This window comes from Gopherus evgoodei, chromosome 1, assembly GCF_007399415.2.
Source record: "Gopherus evgoodei ecotype Sinaloan lineage chromosome 1, rGopEvg1_v1.p, whole genome shotgun sequence".
In the NCBI taxonomy this organism is placed as follows: Eukaryota; Metazoa; Chordata; order Testudines; family Testudinidae; genus Gopherus; species Gopherus evgoodei.
In genome coordinates, this window is record NC_044322.1 from 78,826,693 (window position 1) to 78,852,383 (window position 25,691).

The following is a 25,691-nucleotide window of genomic DNA, read 5'->3' on the forward strand; positions in this document are numbered from 1 at the left end:
AAAGGCAAAACGGGCTCCATGGTTGCCATGCTATTGCGTCTGCCAGGGCAATCCAGGGAAAAAGGGCACGAAATGATTGTCTGCCGTTGCTTTCACGGAGGAAGGATTGAGTGATGACATTTACCCAGAATCACCCTCGACACTGTTTTTGCATTGGGATCGCAACCCAGAATTCCAATGGGCGGGGGAGACTGCAGGAACTATGGGATAGCTACGGGATAGCTACCCACAATGCAATGCTCCGGAAATCGATGCTAGCCTCAGTACATGGATGCACACCGCCGAATTAATGTGCTTAGTGTGGCCACGTGCACTTGACTTTATACAATCTGTTTTACAAAACCGGTTTATGTAAAATCGGAATAATCCCATAGTGTAGACGTACCCTTAGTCATATACATTGCCTCATACCATCATACCATATATAGTTCCAAAATGCAACTGTGACGTTATCTGATTGAAATATGACCACAGATCATTGTTGCAACCACTCCTCTATATTTGCAACAAATCTTGTACAAAGGTTGTCAAATGAGGTGTCTGTGGAAAGATTATGACTCGCTGAATATAATTCTGCTATTTGTATGCATGTATCATTTTTGTGTTTGAAGTTATAAGTATTGGCTCTATACCTGGATTTCAAATGTTTGCTCCTGGGGTAACGCCCACAAGGTAGTTAGCCAGTACATATTGGAGGGACTATTCAAATTGAGTGGCCCATCAAAAGAACATTTAACTGACAATGAACCATGGGAGATGCCTATTACACCTAATGGAATTTCCTGCTGTGACTAGGCAAAATGCACGGATATGTGACTTGTCCATGTGACTCCAACCACCATCTTGTTACTGGACTTTTCCATAGTAAGAACAATGGGTTTCCCTCCACATGGCAGAAGAGATAAAAGGCTCTGGAAACTCCTCCATTTTGCCTCTATCCTGCTCCAGCCTTTCTCCTGAACTTTTCCTATGAACTTATACTAATGGGAGCATTCTAACCAATGGACTGAGGATCTTCCAATGTTTTGGAAGCCGCCAGAGATTTGACTTAAGCCAGCAGTTTATTCCATCACTGCTACAAGCCTAAACCAAGAATTTTGCAATTACTGTATATATTTGATTCCTTTAACCACTTTTAACTCTCACCTCTCTTTCTTTCTTTTTATGAATAAACCTTTAGGTTTTAGATACTAAAGGATTACCAAGAGCATGATTTTGGGGTAAGATCTGAGTTGTGTATTGATCTGGGTGTGTGGCTGGTCCTTTGGGAACAGGAGAACCTTTTATTTGATGAGACTCATTGTAAAGAACCATTCACCTTTAAATCCATTGTTTTTGGGGGGGTGATACAAGGACTGGAATGCCTAAGGAAACTGCTTTTATGACTTCTTGTTAGCCGGTGTGGTGAGACAGAAGTTTACTTTTATTGCTGGCTTGGTATATCTTATTGAAAAATAACTGCCAGTTTTGGGATGTAGCTGCCCTATTTCTCACAGTTTGTCCTGTTTGGTGTTCTCAGCTGTGACCCACAAAGACATGGTTACAGCAACAAATTTTCTTTTTCTCAAATTACTTGAGTGTCCCTGGACAGACCGCAATGTACAGTGCCTGTAATGCTTTTATGGTGTTAGGCTGTATATTGTACATGGAGCTGCTTCTGGCATCTCATTGAGAAAATGTTTATGTTCAATAACTGTTGTTGTCCTCAGTGGACCAGAACCTAGAGCATACGTTAAAAGACTGACTTCAGCAATGTACCTACTATTGATACTAGTCAGTGTATTTCTTAAGACTAACAAAGAGTTAGGACTTGATTCAAAGAGAGTTAGGCCTAATTAACATTAATTATCTGCACCTTCTTTAGAGAAGATCAAGAAAAGGCCATATACATAGCTGAAACTGGGGAAGTAATTTATTATGATCAGGTGCAACAGTTTAACTAGGTAAGATTTTCACAGGGTTGGGTTGGAATTTCATGGAATTGTGGTGTCACCTTTTGTTGTCAGTCATTGTTCTCTCAAGGCAAGTCATACTGTTCCATAAACAGCATTAAATGGGTTCTCTTGTTAGTCCAACAATGCACTCTTTGGCTCATCTCAAACACTCCTCTATTCCTAAGTGAGAACCAGATATCCAGTTCATGATACCGTCTTAAATCTGCTGAGATTATTACTCAGTCCCCTTTGGGCAAGATGCTATGCACAGAATGTTACAGCCACATCTAGTGCCCATCTGTAAATTAGCACTCGCTATCTCATAGTTAGTGCTAGCTGTAAATTTAAATCCTTTTTGAAAGATTACCTCTTTATACATATGTGCTATTTCTAAAGAGGAAGGAGAAGAACATGTCCTGGATTTATTGCACTGACCTCAGTAAACACTTACTGGTATAGGGCCTGGTGATTCTGATATTTGTTTTGAAGAAGTTGGAAATGGGAAATTCAGATTTTGCAAATAACTTGTAGATTTTGTTTCAGTTGTCTTCAGTTTCGCAACTGAGTGAGTAACAGAGCTACAAGCAGAGGAATTTTCCCTTCAGCGTTTTACATGATTTCAAAAGTTAAACACGTCAGGTGGTCCTTTGTGGTGTAATCAGGGCGGGTGCCTCTTTTGCTATTCCCTTCTGCGGTTGTCTGCTTGAGTAGGCTAACTCAGCATGTTCTCCTGTACTACTGTGAAAACGGAAGGCCTGTCGTGATATGAATTAAAGAATCCAAGGATTTATAGCTGTAAGTTTGTTAACTATAGACTAATACAACTATTTTAGATCATTCACAGAGACTGTACATGAGGAGAAGGCCTAAGCGTGGCAACATTCCTACCCCTACACCATGGCTAAAATGTCCTCACAAAGCAGTGAGTACTTCTTTCTTTGGCAGCAAGATTTATTAGCTGCTGCAAAAGGCCACTGAAGACCATCAGCAACTAAAGGGCCTGCCACCAATGCTGTCCAAGACACTGACATGCCAGGTGAGTGTAACAATTAAAAGGCACTCGCCCTGCAGGCGTCCCAATTTTTGGAGTTATCATCTGTCACCCTATAGGTAGGTGTCCTGGGGCAAAGCAAAATTGACTGTGTAAAATAAGGGTGCTGGTGCAAGGGCACCTAATCAGGGGAAAGAGATTGGGGCTGGGCAGAAATCTGGTGCCTGGCCTTTAGAACTGGCTGCACCTGTGGGCCTGAGGGGTTGAAGGGTGATAAAGGCTGGCTGGCAGCCAGAAGAAGGGGGAATGACCAGGGGAAGGTCAGTCTCCAGGCTGAGGGTAGACTCTGTGTAGGAGAGGAGATTGTCAGACCTGCAAGCTGTATATAGTATATCACTGGTGGTGGGAGAACATGGTGTAAATAAAGCCACAGGTGCTGCAGAAGGAGAAGCCTCTCTGTGCTTTATTGGGGCAGACAGTGGGCCCCAGGAAGAGGGGTGGGCAGAGGACCCTGTTACAGCATAAGATTCAGGGGCCAGATTCTGCCTCTATTATCTACATGCAGTTCCCACTGACTGTACGTTTTGTAACTGGTAGCATTGTTCAGCCCTAAGTCAGCAGTGGTAAAATGAAGAGTAAGCTGCTTAAGAAAAATATATGTCAGTAGGAGACGTGTAACTATGGGACATGGGCAGCCCAAAGTCTCTGTCTATAACAGGGATCGGCAACTTTTCACACACAGCCCGTCAGGGGAATCCAATCTCGGGCTGTACGGGGAGACTTTGGCAAACCAGCTAAGTGCTTGAACCACTATGGCTTATTGTTAAAGATGGCCTAGTCAGCAAGCTGTAAATTGGCCATTCAGCAATCTCAGCTTGACCAAGGCAGGAGGGAGAGTGTGTTTGGGTGTCACCAAAAGGGCAGCTTGACCCCGCATCCTTTCTGATAAGAATTGTGTTGAAGTTGCTGATACATGCGTTTTAAAAGAGTAGGATATGCCCCAGGAATATCTGTTGAGGTCTCAAGGCTGCAAGTTCTGGAAAACTCACATCTGATTATTGAATAATCAGAAGGAGCCTCTTGCTTGATCATTGAAACTGCTTACTTAATAGGTTTCTTAAGGGACATGTCATTCTATTACTAATGTATAAATAAGGGGACACATTTGGGGACTCTTTGGGTCTGGTCTCTCCCTCTGGATGCATCTTCTGTTCCCCAGGGCAGATGGGCAGTGGTTGTGTCACTCTAAGCCACACTCAGCTTTGGTAATTATCAAGGGGTTGGAGGTGTTTTACTACTTGTTGCGGATGTGTGTCAGTGCTTGAATTAGTAAGTTTAGCTTTCAGTGAAAGAACTCTTGTGTTGTCGTTTGTGCCAGCCATCTTATCGGTGGACGGTCGTGGTCTCCCCTGATTTATTTCCTGACACCTCCTCGCACAAGTAAAAGTTACAAGAGTCTTTGGGTTGAAGAACCCCAGGTAAGAGGGCTAGGATGATGGCTGGTTTGTTTTGTGGGAAGCAGAGACCATGCACATCCCTTGCCCATGCCGTTCTCGCAGCTCCATTGGCCTGGAATGGCATACCGCAGCCTGATGGGCCACATGCCAAAAGTTGCAGATCCCTGGTCTATAATTAGCATGTGACTCATGTATAGCTGTTGAAAGCTGAAATTAAACTAGTGCAGTTTAATTCACTTGTTTGTTTACTTGTTAGCAATTTTCAATCAAAACTCAGAACTGTTTCCTTTATGTCAGATTGCCTTTGTCAGTCTGCAAGTAATTTACTTTTATATAGCACAGTGCCACTTAAGGTTTAAAAGTCCATTTCACATAAATGGCTAAATCTGTTCCTGGTATAACTCCACTGAAGTCATTATTTTCAAAGTGTTCAACAATGTATCCTACCAGTGATCTTACAGAAGGAAGGTAAGTTATATCAGAAATCAGTGTGACTGGAGACCAGTGAAAAAATTTACCCTGTGCCAGAGGGCTAGCACAAGGCTTATGCTCCACTTAAGTCCCATTTAAACCCTATTTCGAGAGCTTAAGTGGGTATAGGCCTTGTACAAGCCTCTGCACAGGGAAAAATTTCACCCTTTGCCTGAAATGACAGATGTTTGAAAGTATTGTGCAGTAATATTGCCTTATAGGCTGTAGATTATGATACTTACCTTCATTTGTAAAATCCTTCTGAGAGTCTATAGAGTTACACTTAGTATACATCCACAAGCTGGGATTCTGTGCTGTGCTGCCTAGAGACACCGCACAGAAGATGCAGCTCACCGGGAAGTGGGGCAATGGTGGCTGACACTCTTACACCATCCCAGTTTGGGGCTTTGTTCCCTAGCACAGCTGTGAACAAATGGAGGCATGCCCTCAGGGGGCGGGGGGGGCAAGGGTTTCTTGAGGGGGGGAGGCCATGAAGAAATATAAGACCTTGTCCCTTTTAAAAAACAAAATTGATATTTGTATGTTTCACAGCACTTACTAGTGCCCCTTGCCACCCTTACTTCGGCACTGCTGCCTTCAGAGCTGTGCAGCTGGAGAACAGTGGCTGCTGGAGAACAGTGGCTGCTGGCCAGAGCATTTGTGTTGTTAGCGGTATGGGAGGATCATATTTTTTAATCCTGCTCCCATCCTGCCCCGCAATACCCGCTCCCACGTTGTTGAAATTTTTACCCTACTCCCACTATTTTGGCAGCAGGTCCTGTGGATCCAGTCCCAGAGGGGAAGGGCATGACAAATTGTATCAATGATAATGGGGGACATGACTGGAAAAGTTTGCACACCACTTCCCTAGCATAAATGAGAACAGTCAGGAGTGGCTCTACTTTATGGTCTTCTCCTGCCCAGGGCTTCCTATGGACTAGTCATCCGAGTTCAGTATGAAGAATTCCCTTCATGACCATGGCATGCCCTTGCACTGGAGTCATGAGGAGAACTGCCCAGTGACTGCACTGGGGAAATTCTCCCGCATGTGGCTGTGAGGCTTTTATTGTTAGTCAACACCCTTTGTGCTGGCACAGGGCCAGAAAGGGGCCATAGTGGAAGCTAGAATTTCACTTAGATCAGACTCTATCCCAGATGGAAAGAATGAAAATGAGATAAGAGCATGGGGATTAAAAATGCCAAAAGGAAAAGAAAGAAAAGAACGACACACATTTAAATTTAATGACCTTTTTATTTAATTCAAGCTCTTACATTTTATTGGATATTCCTGGCAGGAAAGTGGGAATTGAAAGAGGAAGAAAGGTGTGGATTGTGTTAATTTAATCCTCATAACACCCCCTTTTTCAGTCTTCTGCCACCATGAATAGCTGACAGAATTTCTTTGTTACCATTTGGCTTGATAATTTTTGTTAATTTTTGAAAATGAGACTGGTCCAGTTAGATGAAGTAGGGTGATGTGATTTGCAAGGTACAATGTTAGGATTGTAAGGACTCCTCATCATATTCAGTGGCCCATGGGCAGGGGTGGCTTTAGCTTTTTTGCCACCCCAAGCATGGCAGGCAGGCTGCCTTTGGCAGCGCGTCTGCAGGAGGTCCCCGGTCCTGCGGATTTGGCGGCGCACCTGCGGGAGGTCTGCCGGTCCCGTGGATTCGGCGTACCAACCACCGAATTACCACCGAATCCACGGGACTGGTGGACCTCCCACAGGCAGGCCGCCAAAGACAGCCTGAATGCTGCCCTCATAGGGACCAGCAGAGCACCCCCTGCAGTTTGCCGCCCCAGGCACACGCTTGGAGCACTGGTGCTGGAGCTGCCGCTGCCCATGGGACGGATGGAGGACTGAGGTGTACTCTGGTGTGTTTAGGCTGATAATGTTCTGGCTTTTTATTTCAGTCCTACAGAGGCAGCTGTCATTTTATAGGGGCCGAAGTGATGCACTGCATTACAGAGGGGACATCACACTGTTGTGACTTTACATGTATTCATTCTTTTGTTTTGTTGTTTCCCTTTAGTCAAAAGAAAGTCATGTGTTCTTTGTATAGGAGAGGAAAAAAGGCTGTCAATTAATCACAGTTATCTCAAACAATTAACAGAAACACAAATTAACTCAATTAAAAAATTAATCACAATTCATCAGTTTTATCGCACTGTTAAACAGTACTAGAATATCAATTAAAATGTATTATACATATTTTAGATGTTTTCTACATTTTCAAATACATTGATTACAGTTGCAATACAGAACAAAAAGTGAACAGTGCTCACTTTATATTATTTTTATTACAAAAATAATGTAATAAACACTGTAATAAAGATAAACAAAAGAGAGTATTTTCAATTCACCTAATACAAGTACTGTAATGCAATTTCTTTATCATGAAAGTGCAACATACAAATGTAGAATTTTTTTATATATATAACTGCACTGAAAAACAAAACAGTGTAAAACTTCAGAGCCTACAAGTCCACCTCAGTCCTGCTTTTGTTCGCCAATTGCTAAGACAAACAAGTTTGTTTACATTTACAGGAGATAATGCGGCCTGCCTTCTTATTTACATTGTCACCTGAAGTGAGGATAGGCGTTCGCCATGGCACTGTTGTAGCCAGCGTTGCAAGGTATTTACATGCCAGATATGCTAAACATTCATATGCCCCTTCATGCTTCGACTTGTAGATTGCACTATATTTTGTTTACATTTTTTTACAGTGAAAATATTTTTAATGGTGTAATTAAAACTGTGATTAATTGCAATTAATTTTTTAATCGTTTGGAGCCCTAAAAAAAATACTAACAAACTATATTCCTTCATCAAACACACTGCTGTTACTTAGAACAAAAGCAGTCCCAGATTTCACTGACCTTGCACATGATGCATAAGTTAGGACTTCAAGCAAAACTTGCTACACTTTTCTAAGAATATTGTGATGGGGTCTGCTTACTCCGCACTGGCCCAGACAGGGTTAAGCCCATATTATTGACAGTGGAAGTCCCACCTCCCTGGCGAGACTGGGCATGCTCCAAATGCTCTAGCAGTATACAAGGAGGGAGCCCAGCTCATTTTGAGCTGGAGGCTGCAGGGGAAGGACTTGTCTGGGAAGTACCTGTGGAGGATCAGCCACATCCCTTGACTGCACTGGGAATAAGAGCTGCTGTGGGGCCACCTTCACCCTGGTGACTGGAGGAGCCATCAGAGGCAACCGGCCCTGCTGACCACAGAAAACCCAACATCTCATGGAAGACCCTAACGCAGACTCTGGTAAGAAGTGGCCCAGGGAGGGTGATGGAGTGGTACCTCCTGTTAGAAATGTTGTCAGATGCTACCGGTGTGGTGCTCCGCTCTCTCCTTGTTGGTATCACTCGGCTGCATGCGTGTGTTCCCTCTGTGTGCTGCCCCAGCTCTGCGCAGATAGCTGATGCAGCAGACCCGAAGAGAACCCCCAATGACCACAGAGTCTAGTAAGGTATGAAGGCACGTCGGCCAGATTTATTGCCTTATGGACACAACTGCAGTTCCCTGTGGATTTCTTAGTCCAACTCAGGGCATACTACGAGAAAGTGCCTCTTGGCAATGGACTCGGCTCAGTCAGTGGCGGGACTTTCCACTGCTCCCTCGGCCGGACAAAGACACCGCCCCAAGGATGCATTCTTATACACAGGTACAAACAGTACACATCACTCCTGACGTATTTGAGGTGCAACCCCACTACGAAGTAAGGTGCCGCCTCTCACCTTGTACATGCTGGTTGGAACAAAACAACTCTATCCATCATATTACCCTTTTGCCCCCATCATTGGGATGGGTTAGTCTGTTCCTTATTATCTGTGTGGAATGTACAAGTATGTGAATGTTCTGATATCTAGTGTTCAGTACCTTTTAGGTATGTATCTTCTTGCAGCATCAGCCCTTTCCTTGCCAGCTTCTGTGAGCAGGGCCTGCCTCTGGCTCACAGCTTCATTTGCTTTATGTTAGCAAAGTCTTGACCATTACTTTAGTTCAGGCCTTAGGCCTCATACCAGGCCTCTGATACAAAGGTTTATATCTTAGGGCCTCCTCTTACTACACCTCCCACCTGGGAAAACTCAGTGTATTTCAGTAGGACCCCCTGCTGAGACAGTGGCAAGTTGTTATGCCACTGTTAGGGTCCTAGGTTGGGGCCCAGAGGAGCTGGGTGGGTCTGGGCCCCCCTATCAGGGCCACCACACCACTTGGTGGACACCCCAACTTTATAGACTCTGGCCACCAGGCCACACTGCCTGCACCAAAGGGCTGCTTTACAGACTCTGGCTGTTATGCCATGCTGCCCTGACCCTAGGGGCATGGACCATCACAAATATATTCATCAGTCCTACATGAATGAGCCCAGCAATGGTTCATATATATATCAGTCAAGACTTCACTTTAAATTTCCTATACTTTTAATTAGTAGAAATAAGGGTTTTGTTTATGAAAGAGTCTGGTCTTCGTTTTGTTCAGAAATTATTTGTAACCATATTTGTTTCAATTAAGTGTCACCATTCAGTATTGTTGCTTTTTTAATGATTTCTAGTAATTTATAATACCATTATAGCTCAGCATTGTACATTTGTAATGTAATAAAAAGTGTCCTGGGGTGTTCACCTTAATTACTTTATAAAACCTTTTTAACTTGCAATGCCACATCATATCAAGTACCCCATATAAAACAAATTGTATTCCACTGTGGTTCAGATTTTCTGACTCCACTTGAAGAAAGGATGGTCTGAAAACTTCTGCTTCATAAACTGTAATAACACTGGACATTATAACGAATACTGCAGTAAATAAATGCCACACACAGACATGATAATGAATACTGCAGTAAATAAATGTTGCAGTCAAGTGGTGGATTCCTAATGGCTGGAAGCCACTGGACAAGATTTGCAGGAGGACAAGGTGCCAGCAGCCATCCTCTTTCACTGGTATTGAACCAGTTAGTGCAGCTTAGAAAGTCAGCAAGACTGGTTGGTTTGGCCAGGGCAGCCAAGAGATGCCTTTATTCAAGCCATCTTCTGAACAGCCTTGATTAGCAGGACTCCTGTAGAAACTTGGAGATCCTTACCCAGGTTGAACCTATGAAGGGGGTGATGTCAGGAATGGTCTAGTTAATACTTAAATGCCTTAAATGCAGGGGACTGGACTAGAGGACCTACTGAGGTCCCTTCCAATCCTATACCTCTATGAATCTATGGAATGAACAATGCCTGCCCTTACTTGGGGAGAGGAATCCTTGTCTGGGGTGCAGCAGCCCACTTGGGTGCAAGGGAGTAATACCCATCCCCACTGCACTCACTGTGATGACTCAATCTGCAAAAGGGTAGTTTAAATGCAAACAGCTGTCTTAATCCAACATTCTGGTTGAGCTTCTAATTGCACAAAGCTCACAGTACCAAGTTACATAAAGTACAAAGACAGAGGAATATAGCAGGACAAAACATTGCAAGATTATGTAAATTATGACTGTGCCACACACAGGACCTGATTCTCCTCTCACATGTTTGACAGTAATGTAACTGCACTACTTTCAAGTTGAGTTACTCATGATTTATGCTGGTGGAAGTGAGATCAGGATAAGGCCGACACACATTAACTGACATCTGCCATGGGCTCCAAGCGTAAATTACCACAATTTATACTCTTATGCCCATATAACAATGTAACATATGCCAATTTGCACATGAAGAATGAACTTGCCCCACACAGTGCTGTAACCAGGAGTCTCAGCAATTTATAGTGTGGAGGAAGTTAGTCAAGGAAGGCTGGAGGTTATGAAAGGGGGGAATTTCTGGGTAGAGAAGGAAGTGGCTGGGTCATGGTGACAAGTACAGAAGCCCAGAGCTGCTTATATAGAGAGAGAGCTTCCTACTAGCTTTCCCATTGCCATTCCTTTGATAGCTTCACTCCAGGGACTAGTTGTCATCCATTGCAACATGTGGGCAAAGGTATTGCTTTGTTTTTCTGCATTTTAAGTCTGTGTCTTCATTTTAACCTTTTGTATCTTTACTGTACATTCTTCAGTAGGCTGTTGTGGGGCCTGTAGTTCATCTGCTTTTGGGTTCTTATGTTCTTTAACAAAGAAAAGAAAAGATGGAATACACTTGTGTATCAAATCTTTGTGATTTTCTCCTTCTTTGTTCCATCAACATATTAGCCAGAGTGAATCCTGTTATTCCAAGACATGGATTTCTGAAAAGACCATGGGTAAGAGGAGTAATCAGGGAGCTGCGGCTGTTGGGGGATTTTGCTTTGTTGGTATATTGGGGAATTCTGCTCAACTGAATGATTTAATCATTGTGCTGTGAATTAGACCCATCTTGGAAAACAAAGAACTCAAATCAGAACTATTTTTTGCAGCATTATATTTCACCTTTCCTTTTAAAAGTATTTTTAGTGATTATAACTCTTGGGAGATACCAGGTTGGGGAAGGTACCAGCCCAGCGAATGAAGTATGCTATTTATTCTCAAAACATCAGGTCACCACAGACAGTAGCAATGGAAGCCCATCCACAACACCCTCACAATATCATTCCTTTTCTGGAAAGAACACCTCAAGGGTTGAAAAGTGTCTGTGCATTTTATCACTGGCCTTTTCTACTAAGACCGACCAACAGGGGCTCAGTTCCTACCAACTGTCATGATGGTTCCTGTGATACAGACAACTGGCCTCCAAGATCTGGACTGATGCCACCAAACTAGTTTCACATCTTTCTGGTAGTTATAGCTCCTGTTGCCAGAGTATCTGAGCACCTCACTTGTCTTTAATGCATTTATCGTCACAACACCCTTGTGAGGTAAGGAAGTGCTGTTCATCCCAACTTGCAGATGGGGAACTGAAGCACAGAGACTAAGGCCCAGATTTTTAAAGGTATTGAGATGTTGCTCTGCTCAGCATTACAATGTCCGAGTGACTTAGGGTCTGTCTATACTGCAGCCAGCATTGTAAATTCTAATTCAGGCGGCCATGTGTGCACTAGCTTCCATTGCACTCTATCTGTGGCAGTGTAAGCAGCTGGGTATAAGAGAAACTATGAAGAGCATCTGTCCCTCTGATAAAGTGCATTTTTTCAGAACTATTGATCCTGCTATGAAAAGTGTACATCGTAATGTGAGAATGTCTGTCTGAAGTACTGAAATAGCATTGAGATGCTTTTGATCAAGTGGCTCTTGATGGGCAGCTGCACCTCCATGCCAAGACCTCTTGTATCACGCAAGGTTCTATCCTCACCCCAATCCAAGTTAACACTGGGGGGAGATTGTGAAGTGTCACTGATTTCAGTCCCAACAATAACTGGATGAAGCCAATCTCTGCTTGGGATGTTGAAGGAAATGCAAACAACTCCTACCTCTCCCAGTGCTAGAACCAGATTAACACCTGAATTAAGACTCAAATTAAACCTGGGCAAGATAGAGATGATGGACTGGAAGCTCCACTCTGCTTATGCAGTGCAAAGTGAACTTAGACACCCCAGAGAAACCCTCTGGAGAATTCACTAGGTGTAGGGAGAACCTCCAGCTGGTATAAAGCAGGCAGAGGGGGCTTTGCTGTCTCCTGCACAGGGTCCACCACCCACTAATGACACTTTCTCCACCAAAGCTGCATTGTCTGGCATAAATGGAGGAGGGGCCATGTTGTGGGCAGGAGAGGTGTTGTTGGCTGAGGGCAGGTAAGGTGTAGGTCAAAGGGGTCAGGTGAGGAGATATGCTGGAGTGAGGTACTGTTGCACCTGATTCTCTGTTAAAGTTACTCCCCCTGCAGCCTAAAGTTATGCCGAGGTAGGACAGAGCAAAATCAGGATGCTGACATCAGATCCCTGTCAGTCCCTGACAGTCTGTCCTGCACCTGAGCTTTGCTTAGGCACAGGGGAGAACTGAACCAATTTCTGGGATGGTGGCAGGGGGGGAACCAGCCAACATCATAATCTCACCCTCAACTGAAAGGTCTGCCCTAAAGATGGCACACAGGCTTACAGACTCTCTGTTCTTAGATGTACAAAGACCAACAACTACTAGAAAATTCTCCTTCCATCTAAAGCTAGCCAAGCAACTATGTTCTAGTTTGACAGATCCAGACTTTGCATGAATCACTGTGGCCATCACAACTGGTTCTCTTAACCACTATGGCGCACTGAGAATGAAAGCAGGTGCCTCATCTCCTCAAGGATTACGTTTCTATTTCTTCTCCATAACTTCCTCACAATAAAACCCATCACCTAATAAAAATAACTAACTAAAGGATTTGAAAGGGACAAGGCGGATGAAGTAATATCTTTTATTTGGCCAACTTCTGTTGGTGGAAGAGATGAGCGTTTGAGCTCCACAGAGCTCTTCAAAACTTGCACAAACAGAAGCTGATCTAATAAAAGTTATTACCTCCTCCAACTTTGTCTCTATTATCCTGGGACATGCATGCCTACAACAACACTGCAAACATACATTGAAGTTTGACAATGAGCGAAAGAAGGAAGCAAGAGTGGGTGTTGGAAGGAGATGGAGAAAGAGAAATAAACACATTCCCATATGCTCACTGGAAAAGAGGGGAAGTGAATCAAAGCTCAGCTAACTTAAACCTTTGGTTGACTTTATGTAATTTGTGTAAGTCCGTCATCTACACAGTGATGGAGGCAATATAAATTACTGGTGAGTAAAGCCAGAACATTAAAAGTGCCATATTTTAGACTTGAAAGAATAAAAGCAAAACAATTTAGTAGAAATAAAATGTTGGAGATGTTTAATGTTTTCTTTTAAATTAAGACCTCTATTTTTTTCCCCAGACCGTCACTGAAAATTTTGCTAATGTTATCCATGGTTTGAATGCGAGTCACCTGACAGATCTAGTCATTCAGAGAAGCAAACGGATGATCCTGGATACTCTGGGAGTGGGGCTGCTGGGTACCAGCACAGAGGTCTTCCACAAAGTTATACAATACAGTAAAGTAAGATGCTTGAACTTCACATTATAGAAAAGTTGTGGCTAAAAGAAAATTGAGGAAAAAGTAAATTTAAGATATTAAGGAAAAATTCCCAGTGGTGAGCTCTATTAGATGGTGGTAGAGAAGTTCCATTGCTTGAGTTACTTAAACTTATGCTGGACAAAGCCCTAGAAAGTATGCTATGTGGTAAATCCCTGCACAGCAAGCAGAGCATAGACTAGATAACCTACCAGGTCCTTTCTCTCACATCTGAGATAGCAAAACAAACAATATTAAGAAGACTGTTCTAAAATGTTATAATGCACAGTATACAGGAATATTAAATACACAACATTGTTAAAGTCATTTCTATTACATAATATTCTGCTGTATAGAAACTTTGGCTCTGGTTCCCCTCCAATCTCCTTTCACTTACACAAGGGAAACACTGCACTTCACTTCCTAGCATAAATGAGAGGTGGTTCGGACCTATTTTATTTTAGAAGACCATGGTGAGTTAGGATTGTGTTCCAGAAGTTTGTGTGCAGAAAGGACCTTCAAGCTGACTGGCGCTTAGCTGCCTCTCTGGCACTTTGTCCTTTCCTTGAATCCCATGGAGGTCTCTCTGGTGGTTCAGGGATCCATGTAGGGGGAGGGACAGGGACTTGATGGGCCAAGGGTGGTGCAAGTTGTCCAGAAGCAGGAGGCCACACATTGTTCACCCCAGCATCCAGGGGAGATTGCAAGGAAAAGCCTGAGTCTCTAATTTTTCCCAGAGACTCTTTGCATGGGGGAATGTCTTTCAAGGGGATGGGGAAAGACCATGGGAGTTGTGGGCAGTGGAGCTTGATGGAGATATCAAGGACTAGAGACACTATGGAGGCACAGAATTTACATACTGATGGCCCTGGCCTCCTGCTGATCCCTTGAGATCTACAAGGTAGAAGGGTGGGTCCCACTGTTTAGTTTGCAGGACAGCAAACTTTCTCACCACATCTCCTGATGGAACACTGTAGTGGAGTCACAATGAGGCAATGTTCTTGGGGCTTTTCTCTCCCATGGGAGGGTGCAAATTCAGTCCCAAAAGGTCAGATTCTGATGTTAGTTACAGCAGTATGGATGCAGATTAACTACATTACTAAAACTAACGCCATTACCAAAAAAACCTCTAATCTTCAAGGAAATTACTCTGCGTGTACCCTAGTGTTACTGTGATCAAAATCTGGCCCTATGTTTCTGCACCCTTTGGTTATTCTGATTATTCCATGGATTTAATCTCAACAGCTGGTAAAGATAATTGCCTTGTAAATAATGAAAACAGTAAAAGTGAGGCACAATGTATTGTCTTATGCTTGAGTTCAGTATTTTGCAGTAAATTATATCAAATTACTCCCAGATCTACCATTCAGATGCATCCAGCACAGTTTGGGGTCACTCGGATTTCAGACTTCCTCCTCTGTATGCAGCTTTTGTGAACGGAGTAGCTGTAAGAAACATCTTCTTTCTCTATTCTACATCTGCTTTTATATGCTATATGCAGTGATATTTTACATTTATTTTCACTACATTTGTTAATTTACTTCATCCTTGTGGCTGATGCTAGATTTACAGCCACTGTAAAACTCCCCTAGACTGTCCACCAATGTGCCTCAACTTTATTCCAGGGACCAATTTTTAAGGGTGAAGTAGGATACTTCAGTGTCCATCTTATGACACTTGTATTGTGGTAGTATGTAGGGGCCATAATCAAAGGTGAGGACCCCATTGTGCTAGGCACTGTACTTACATGTCACACATAAAAAAATCTAGCTCCCATTGATTTCAGTGAGATCCAGATTTCACACATAGCAGGCAATAATATAGAAATACATTATATACACACACAGTATCATAGCAAGCACAAATATATACAAGAAAATATCCTAATCTTTAGTCACACATGTTGAGAAAAATATATATTTTGTACATACTTCATTTTATCGGTAAGTAATGATTGGCTCCTCAGAAATTTAGCCCAAATTCAGACCCAGTCTGAAATTAATGGCATTCTACTTATACCAGATTTGAATTAGACCTATTTTGAATTATGCAAAGCTAGTGAAGATGCCAATCTGGGGAAATGGTATATTAGGAATGCCCAAACTAGTGTGACAATGAGGTCATAAGTCAAATCAGACCTCTCACTTGAAATGGAGGAAAAATTATTTTTGAAATGACACTTAGCACCCCTACTGATCTAGAAAGTACTCAAGTCTGACAGTTAATACATTCAGAACATCCAAATCCTATATACGATAATTCCTTCATTCATCAAGGTCATAGGTCAAACATAAGACCTCACTGAACATCAAAGGAAAATTGCTTTACCAGTAGCATAAGGCATAACCTTCAGCTCCCATTAGGACAAGATATTTTCATAGCTGACCTCAAAACTCTTCAGGGCAGGAACAATGTCTACAATGTCTACTGTAACACAACAAGGACCTGACAGGCTCTCTGTGTTACCATAATGATAGGGGGCATTGGTAGTGACCCCTGTATTTGGACTGCCTGACATATTCCATTATAAAAGATTCTTGCCACCTTTCTTGAGATGGGCTAATACAGCCTTTGTCTGCAGCAGGCCTTTGGAATGTGGCAAGGTAACAGCCCACAAGCAAGAAAAGTGTCTTTTGTCCCTTATATTCCATCCAGGTTTTGCTGAGATATAAAATATTAAAAACATCCTTTCCATGTGTGGAAGTTCCTGAGGGAAAACTTTGGCAGCCTGCCAGAATAACAACTGACGACACAAACATTCTAAAGTACAGGACTCATGCAAGCAGCAGCAACAGCACAAACTGTACCTGGGAACACCTGTGAGCTGCCAGGGCAGCTGGAGTGGGGTTGAGGAACCAGGCCAGACTGTGCTGGACCTTCCCCAGCCCCAAATGCCCTCATGGATGCAGCACATGACCCTACGGGGCCAGTGGCCCATCCTAACACTGGGATAACAGCCTTCTCCTGGTACTAGCTGTTGCTCAAGTGGTTGAAATCTGTTGTGAGGAGCTGAAATCCCACTGATGATACAAGTTGGGGAGGTTGCTACAGTTACACATAACAGGTTTTTTTTTTCCACCTTTTCCTTTTCCCAAAACCTAAGCAATTACACAGAAAAAGCTACATTGTTTGAATGCAAAGCTAAGCATTTGTGAGCTAGGAGATGCCAGATTTACAGTTGCCCATGCCATTTTAATTCTAGCCTTTGTTCATAAAAATGATAGAGTCTTCCAGTGCATGGTCACATACTATTCTCCTACCAGAACTCTGCCTCCTTCAGTGCACAGAATGAACTCACAAAGGGACAGAAATAGGATTACACAGGCAACTGTAAATCTGACGTTTCCTAACTTTCAAGTGTTTTGAAATGGAAATAATATTTTGGTATGTAATATTTATATTACATGTTTGCATTCATAAGCCTACTTCTGTTGTCACTTAGGGCTGGCCTACACTAGAAACATTTTACCAGCATAGCTATGTCAGTTAGGGTTATGAGTTTTTATAGATATAACTGTTGCACACTAGAGCTCATACTGGTATATGTGGATCCCATCCTTATACCGACATAGCTTATTTCACTTCCTGAACCAAAATAAGCTATGCCAGTATAAGTAATTTATAACTATGCCTTCACAAAGATTTTTTTTTCTGCTTAAATTATACCTGTATATTTAAACCGGCAAAGCTTTCTAGAGTAGACAAACCTTTAGAGTTATATTGTTTTAAAGTTGGTGAAATCAAGCTCCCTTCTCCACAAAGTATAATTATAATATTCTAATTTTTCATTATCACTTTTGTGCATAGCTCAATACAAAGAAAGCATAAGTAAAAATGAATTGTCCTGAAAGAAAATTAAATTCTTCAATGTTTATTTATATTTAGTTAAAATCTTTTCATTTGGGATTAGTTGATCTTGTCAGGCAGACAGTGACTCTCTGATTACAAATCAAGGCCTCTCTCTTTCCCACAAGGTTCACTCAATGGATTTTGATGATACATGGCATCCAGCCACACACCCATCTGGGGCTGTGCTTCCTGCTCTGCTTGCTCTGTCAGAAGTCCTTCCTCAAAAGCAAAAATTCTCTGGCCTTGACCTGCTCTTAGCTTTCAATGTAGGGATTGAAGTACAAGGCAGATTGATGTGCTTTTCCAACGAAGCCAGCTATGTTCCAAAAAGGTACGTAAAGGATATTTGATATATAGTATTTGGATTAAATGGAGATGCTGTATGTATTTATTTTTTTAATATAATTAAGATTAAGAGGTGAAAACAATGCTCACTTCCAATCTCCAATTACTCTATCAAAAACCTCTCCCGAACTGCCTTTTTGTGACACTTTTGTCAAAGTCTTAATAAACTAATTTATTTCATAGCTAGAGCCAACTGGTCACTATCATCTTTTCCACTTCAGGTTTCAAAGTCATGAAAGTTGCATGGCTAATCTCATTTTCTATGCAGTTCCAACCAGAAATTCAAAAAACAAGAACTGAAGCCAATCTTTAAAAACAAAACAAAAACACTCTATTGTAATTTTTGCCTTTTAGAAGCACAATAAATGGCATTGTCTTTTTAGTGTGGGGGCACTGTTTGCTGTGCAGTCAGTGTGACATTTGAAAAGACTCCATTAGCGTTTATATTGATTCAAAATAGTGAAAAAAGAACGATGCTAGAGGGAAAAATCTCAGTCTGTCAGTTTTAATCGGACATGGGAATGCATCTCATCAGGTCTTAATATGCAAACAGAAGACCATCGCTTGCTCCCACAAATGAGGATTCATCTCTCCCTAGGACAAACCTTGGGCTCAGTATAATCCCAGAGTAAACATGCTATAGACTGAAGATGGCCTCAAAGCAGTTCAGGAACAAAAAATTCCCTTCCATGAGGATGTATGCTTTGCTGTTGCTACCACAGCCTTAGAGTTCTCTTGCTGCTCACTACACATGGAGTAGGAGAGTTAGTGGTGTATGATAAAGCAGTCACAAAGGGCCACATTCACGCAGGTACTTAGGTGTTGCCCTATGCACTGGGCTATTGATATTCTGGACATAGATGGACACACTTTTTCGTGAGAGATCCAAGCCTGTAGGCATGTTCTGAGAATGCCTACAGAATTGGACCCCATTGGCAAGATTGTATGGGGGGACAGACCTGATTTGAGAAGTCTGCTTCAGGGCCTTGGGGCTTCTGCTTGCACTAAGGCTCCATGCAGCTAATTAGCTGTTGGTGGTGTCAGGACTTAGTTGGCTTTTCACATGCCTGCCAGTGGAAATTTAGATGCCTGCAAGGTAAGTTGACATCTGAGCAGAATTTTTTTTGAGAATGCCAGTGGTCCTCAATTTTGGTTAGATGCCTAAAGAGGCAGCTAGCTACCTCAGTACCTTGGTGAATCTAGTCCAAAGCCATTAAGTCTGCCCTAATGACTTTGTGTTCTTCCACCCCACAACAGAACTTCACTCCTTCCACAGTGTTTGAAGGTTCTGAAGAGCTTTGCCTCTGCATTAATAATAATACACAGCATTTTCGTTCAACATCTAGGCAAAATAGAGCTTCTCTGGAGTTAGACTTCTGGACTGGACCCTGAGCTTTTAAATATATGTTGATTTATGGTCTGATCCAACTCTTACTGATGGTAGTAGGAGTTGGGTGAGGTGCTTAGGAGTCATTTCCTAAAATTCATGTCTCTCCCTCTGAAATCTGGTAATGAAGAGCTGTTTTTTGTTTTCTCAGGTTTCATCCACCATCTGTGGTTGGTACCATAGGGAGTGCAGCAGCTACTGCTAAATTGTTAGCACTTGATCAGTTTAAATGTAAAGCAGCTTTGGCTGTTGCTGCTTCTTATGCAGGTGCCCCAATGGCTAATGCAGCAACACAAACCAAACCCCTCCACATTGGCAATGCAGCTAGGCATGGCCTGGAAGCAACTTGCTTAACGTCACTGGGCCTTCAAGGAAACAAACAGATCTTGGACATGGAGTCAGGGTTGGGTGCCTTTTATACAGATTATAACCCCCGGTTTCTGCCAACTTTACAATCTTATTCCTGGCTCTTGGATCAACAAGATGTGGCCATCAAGCGCTTTCCTGCTCATCTTGGAACACACTGGGTGGCAGATGCAGCCTCTTCCCTGAGGAAGTACCTTGTGGAGAGTGATGACTCAGTTCCCTTTAGTAGAATTAAGAGAATTGTTGTCAAAGTCCCAGATGTTAGATACGTGAACAGACCTTTCCCTAACTCTGAACATGAAGCCCGGCATTCTTTCCAGTTTGCTGCATGCACTGCTCTGCTGGATGGCAGTATCTCCATTCAGTCATTCAGCGATCAGAACATTTCTAGGCCAGAGTTAAAGGAGCTGCTCAGCAAAACCAAGCTAGAGCATCCTGCCGATAACAAGCCTAGCTTTGATAACCTTTATTGTGAGGTTAATGTCACTCTTCAGGATGGCAAGGTGTTTAGTGAACGCTGTGATACATTCTATGGACATTGGAGGAAACCCTTGAGTACAGAAGATCTGAAGAAAAAGTTTCACTCCAATGCTTCCAGTGTGCTCTCAGTGGAAGCTACAGAAGGCATTATAGAGACTGTGGATAATTTAGAAAAAGTAGAAGACTGTTTTGTGTTAAGTGCATTTCTAAAAGGGACACAGTCAACCAAAGTACTTTCAAAAATGTGCTTACCTTGAAAAATAATTGACATTTATTGACATATATCCTCAGTTACTCCTATGCGCTTAAAACAAATCTGGAATAGTGAACTCCTATCATATTGCACTCCTGTAACATAAGCAGCATTTTAAGTCCAGTATTGTGGCTTTAGTTACAAAGATTGTGTTTTGCTGTAGCTGTGTCTTGCCCCAGGCGGAAGGAAGATCCTGTGCTAGCAGTGTCCCCCTTGATTATCCTTATACCATTAGTAGAAAAGTGTTGTCTGCAGGCTCCACAAAGTACCACTGCTGCTGTAGGATTCCTGCTACCAAGTTCTCTGCTATCCTGGTGCCAGAAACAAAAGCCTCTTTCTAAATATCTTGCTTCTATTAGAGGATTTGGTAGTGCAGACCTGAATTTTGGAGGGATAGGGCAGTCACTGCTTCTGGGAAGGCAGCAGTTGACAGAAGGTCAGGTAGAGAATAAGCAATTTATAGCTAAAATATATAAAAATTCCATCTATGCAAAAAAAAAAACAAACAAAAAAAAACCCTTGACACCAAAGTTGTTTTGCTTGGTATTCTCCAAGAAACATCACAATTTCCCCATCAAACCTGGTCTTGTATAAGCCAGGTTGACAATTACATCAAAGGTAAACAATAAGATACTCCTTTAGTTTCCATATTTGGCTGCTCTAAAAACATAAGGACTCACTCTTGACAATCTGTTTCTTACTGTAGCTGAAAATTACACTCTTGTTTCGTAGTTATGTGGCACTGGCTCTTTGTAACTCTGAGGTTGCTTTCTCTATACTTTCCCTAACATCAGTCAAGTCACATTTCTCCAGCCACAGTGTAGCTGACCAGACTTGTTAAGGAATGTATCCTTAGGATGCTTCCCTTGTCATTACACAAGACTTGCATCATTGACAGGGACTTAACGGGAAAGTTTTAGAGGGGGTTTTCACTTTTAAAAGGACACAATCAAGATTTAAATATTTTTAAATTAACAACACTGCTACTAATACATCCTTGCACATTTTACACTGAAGTCTATCAAATCAGATTTGTCTTTCTCCCGTATAGAAATGTATATTTTAAGTCAGTAATCGTGACAATGCAGGCTGATGGATAATATCTTGGTTCATATGCTTAATGGAGCTTGTGCTTTACTGTGGAAGTCATGTGCACCATTTATTTTCCGCTTTAAGGGACTAATTTGCATATTTGAGAATCTAAAAATAGGCATTTAGAGCCATATTTAGGCACCTGTAATAGCATTTGAGTCTAGATTGCATATTTAGGTATCTACATTTTAAAATCAGCCTAGTTTAGGAGGAATATTTGATACGCTCTTCACTTTACTGTTACATCTTGAAAAGATGTGGATGTTAATATGTCTATAGTAATACAACTTTTAAAAGCTGTAACTATTTGTATGCTTTTACTAAATATAATATTTTCTGTGATGTTTCAATTTTGTGTAACCCTTCTGCCCCTCTGAGTTGGCAGCAACAAGAGCCGGGTTCAGTATCCAGGGGTTCCGTTTCAATAACACAGTGCAAAACCAGCTCGAGCCCCCACCCAGTGACCTGGGACAATTACATACCACCCCCCCAAGTGCCTCTAGGAGGCGATACTTCCCCACTCGCAAGCACGGAGTCCGAGTGTAGCAAAATCCTTTTAATAAAGGAGGGAAACAATGCAGCATCATGTTGGAGAAACACCACAAACAGAATTATAACACAAACCATAAGCAAAAAACCCACATCCAAGTACCTTTGGCAATGTCCTTTCCCCCTTAGGGTCTTAAGTCCAATCACCCTAAAGTCCAACAACCCAAAAGTCTCTGTTTCTGGTCAGTACCACCCCAGGGTTCAAAAGTTTATCTGCAGAGTTTCTCTCCCCTCCCCCCACAGCCTGGGGGAGGTGTTAAGGGGCACCTTACATGGGCCAGGGGCCAACTGCTCCGCCTCTCCGTGGAGTTCTGCTGCAGCCTTCACCGCAACCAGCTCCATTCCACTCCACCTGTGCCGCTCCTCCAGCCAACCTGTGAGCTGCTCCCGCAAACCACTCCGCTCACTGTTCCGTGGGCTGCTCCTATGTGCTGCAAACTGCTCTGCTCTGCCAGCCGCTTAGCGATAGGTCTTCAGGCTCTCCCACTAGTTAACACAGCACTCAGTGATCTCAGCTCAGTAAGCTTAGCTCTTTTAGTGATTTCAGCTCTTAGTGATTTCAGTTTGTAGTAGGGGAGCCCAGGTGCTGGTGCACCATTGGCCCAACATGAATTCAGCTCAGCAGCATCTAGATGGACTCCTAATGGATTCAAAATTAGCTCTGCTCTTCAACAGTGGAGAGAGAAGAATATGTAATTGGTGTTCCAAGCCCTCAAAGGGCACCCATACCATCAAGTACACACACCAACCCCCAACCTCTCTCCATTCACTGGGAGTTGGTGCCCATGTCCCTTGTCTAGCATGCGCCACCGACCTGATGGTGAGACATCTCTGTCACAAAGCAGTCCCACAGTTCCTCATCCACACAACCAGGGCGACAACACTCCACTCCTCCTGCCCCAACAACAAAGAAACTGGGAATCCCAGAGCTGTCAAAACAACCATCCCAGGCTGCCGCGGACCACTCTAGGCGAGGTGGGTGTGCCAATGCAAATAGCTGAAATTCCCTTCCACACTCCCCACAATTAACCAGATGTCAGGGCAGAGCCCACCCTGACTCTGCTTACATTTGTATATGAGCTATTTCTTCATAGGGGCAGATCTCTTCCACCCCTCAACCACTTTCATATCCAGCCTGCACTGATCACTCATGATGTTATGCCTTTTGGAATTAAAGCCTGTGTTTAAGTAGAGGCCTTTCAGCATAGCTACCACCAAATTAGAATCTAATAACTTACTATACTGAAAGAATGACTAGCTTCAGTGTATCTACAGTCAGGTCAGCTAGATGAGTGACTTCTGCAGGGCACCATACAAAGGGCAGCGCACATCACTAGTTAAATAAGCCTGGATCCACAAAAGGACTTAGGCATTTCAACACTGAGTGTTGTGGCACCTTTTAGGCACCTAGAAAAAGAATCACAGGAACGCCACGGTGATCCACAAAGCCCAAGCTGGGCACCTGGGCTCCCTGTACAATGAATCGAGAGGGGAACCTTAGAACACAAGCCTTAAAAGCCAGCACACTAAGCCAGGAGCTGCCTAAACTAGGCAAGATGGCAATGAGAGGTATGACCTAAGCCCCTCCTCTCTCTCAGAGGGAAGCATCTATCTCTGCTTAGTAACCCATTCCAGGAACCTGTCTCTGGAATAGGGTGGCTTTGGTGCCTAAGCAGTTTCTTGAAGGAATGAGAGAGGTGCCTGCTTTGCTGGAGGAAGCAGCAGTAGCATCTCTCACCTTATAACTCAGTAGTTAGAGAGCTAACCTGGGATGTGGGAGAGCCTAGTTCAACTGCCCCCTCTCTGCCATGGGGAGCAAGGATTTGAACACAGGTATCCCACTTTCCAGTACAGTGCTCTAAGCATCCAAGGTGTCAGATAGTCTGCTGTGGTGCTACTGTTACAGCTTCAGGGTAACTGCACCTGTGTGACCCCTCTGTCTCTGGCAGGTGCCCACATAAGGTTTCCAGCTCCAGCTGTCACCTCTCTCCAGCCTGGTCATGGTTTTAAGGCTGCACAGCTCCCTACCTCATACCATGATGTGCCCAGCAAGCCACTCTGTTTAACGGCCAGTGCCTGTGTGTTATTTTCTCTGAGGGCTATGAACAGGGTGGTGCCAGCCAGTTACAAGTGACCATGCTGCTCCTTCTAAGCAAGCACCTTTGTTCTTAAGGGAGAAGCATTACAGAAAAAAATTATTAAACAGAAGTTTCTATACACATGCTAAAAGCTTACTAGAGGTTACCAGTCTGTCTTATGAGTGGTTGGAAAGCCTTTGGCCTTCCAACCCTTCTGCAAAGGTTGGGACTCTTGGGTGGAAGGTCCTGTCCATTTGCTGGATCAGAAAGAAGGTTCTGAGTATGCTTAAGCAGGGCCTTTTTAAGGAAAAAGCCCTTTCTTCAAATTCTAGTCTCTGGGAATCTAGCTTGAACAAGTATCTGTGAACCTTTACTGGGAGGTATTACCTTCTGGGGTGTCTACAATGTGAGTGATTTGCCTTAATCTCCCCCTCCACCACACTCTTTCTGTCCCTGAGGGAGCTGCAGTAACCCTCCTCCCAGAGAGTAAAACACTCAAATAATCCCTAGCCCACAGTATTACAATATACAACCACCTTCCCCCAAAGATACTGCACGTGGTTGCAATACTTTTCACAAGCCTCCTTCAATCTCTTAGTGAAGCTGTTCCTCTGTGAATAATGAATAATTGCAGCAGAGGGCCTAGATCCTGGCTCTCCCATGGCCCAGCTGGGTACCCCTACCTCCAGGCTACAAAGTCATTCTGCCTCTTTCTCTGTGGCCTAATGACTTTTATTGTATTTATCCACAGAGGAAAAGTAATTGGAGCAGAGAGAGGGGTGGTTAGGGCACTCACATGGGGACTGGACCCTGGGTTGCCCACCTCTCCTTGTCCAATCACTCTTTCATTATTTATCCAAAACAGCTTTAACATGAGATTGAAGGAGAGCAACATCAGACTAGCTCAGTGATTAGAAGCCCTCTCCTGTGAGTTAGGAGACCCTGTTCAAATACTTTCTTCCTGTCAGGTACAGGGGGAAATTGAATTTTTGTCTCCCATATCCCAGGCAAGTATTTTAACCACTGGGTTAAAAGGTATAAAGGTGAGCACTGCCATCTCCTCCAGCCAGATTGTGAAAGGTGCTGATCTGGTAGGTGGCCTCTCATCACACCTGGCTTGGCCCCACCCACGAGATAGGCATCATCTGCCAATCTTCCCCAATTAGGGGGTTGCTCTAGGGCTTAGGCCAGATATAGGAGTCCAAACACCTAGAATTAGTAAGCGTGCATGCTCAGAAACTGAAACTTAGGTGTCAAGGGAACTTTCACCAGAAAGCTTGGGTGCTAGAGGAAATTAGGCACTGAGAGAGTTTGACAGCAGTTTTGTGGATTGCACCAGAACCTAAACATGAGACTGAGGCACTCAAGCACCTTTGTGGATTGCGGCCATGGAACCCAATCCTGTCAAGTTTTTAATGCCCTCAACTCCTACTGAAGTTAACATCTCCTGA

At 43.2% G+C, this 25,691-nt stretch overlaps 1 protein-coding gene across 3 annotated transcripts; it reads left to right on the forward strand.

The window, feature by feature from the left end:
- Positions 1–2,700: 2,700 nt before the first annotated feature.
- ACOD1 (aconitate decarboxylase 1) lies at positions 2,701–21,963 on the forward strand. 3 transcript variants are annotated; one of them, XM_030551453.1, is made up of 5 exons: positions 2,701–2,970; positions 13,665–13,826; positions 15,199–15,288; positions 17,816–18,021; positions 19,574–21,963. In XM_030551453.1, the coding sequence occupies exons 1-5, from the start codon at positions 2,944–2,946 to the stop codon at positions 20,523–20,525; spliced, it is 1,437 nt and encodes a 478-aa protein (XP_030407313.1). In that variant the 5' UTR covers positions 2,701–2,943; the 3' UTR covers positions 20,526–21,963. The 3 variants fall into 3 exon arrangements, with proteins under 3 accessions (XP_030407313.1, XP_030407327.1, XP_030407322.1); XM_030551462.1 differs by lacking the exon at positions 2,701–2,970 and adding an exon at positions 10,760–10,834; XM_030551467.1 differs by lacking the exon at positions 15,199–15,288.
- The last annotated feature ends 3,728 nt before the right edge of the window (positions 21,964–25,691 follow it).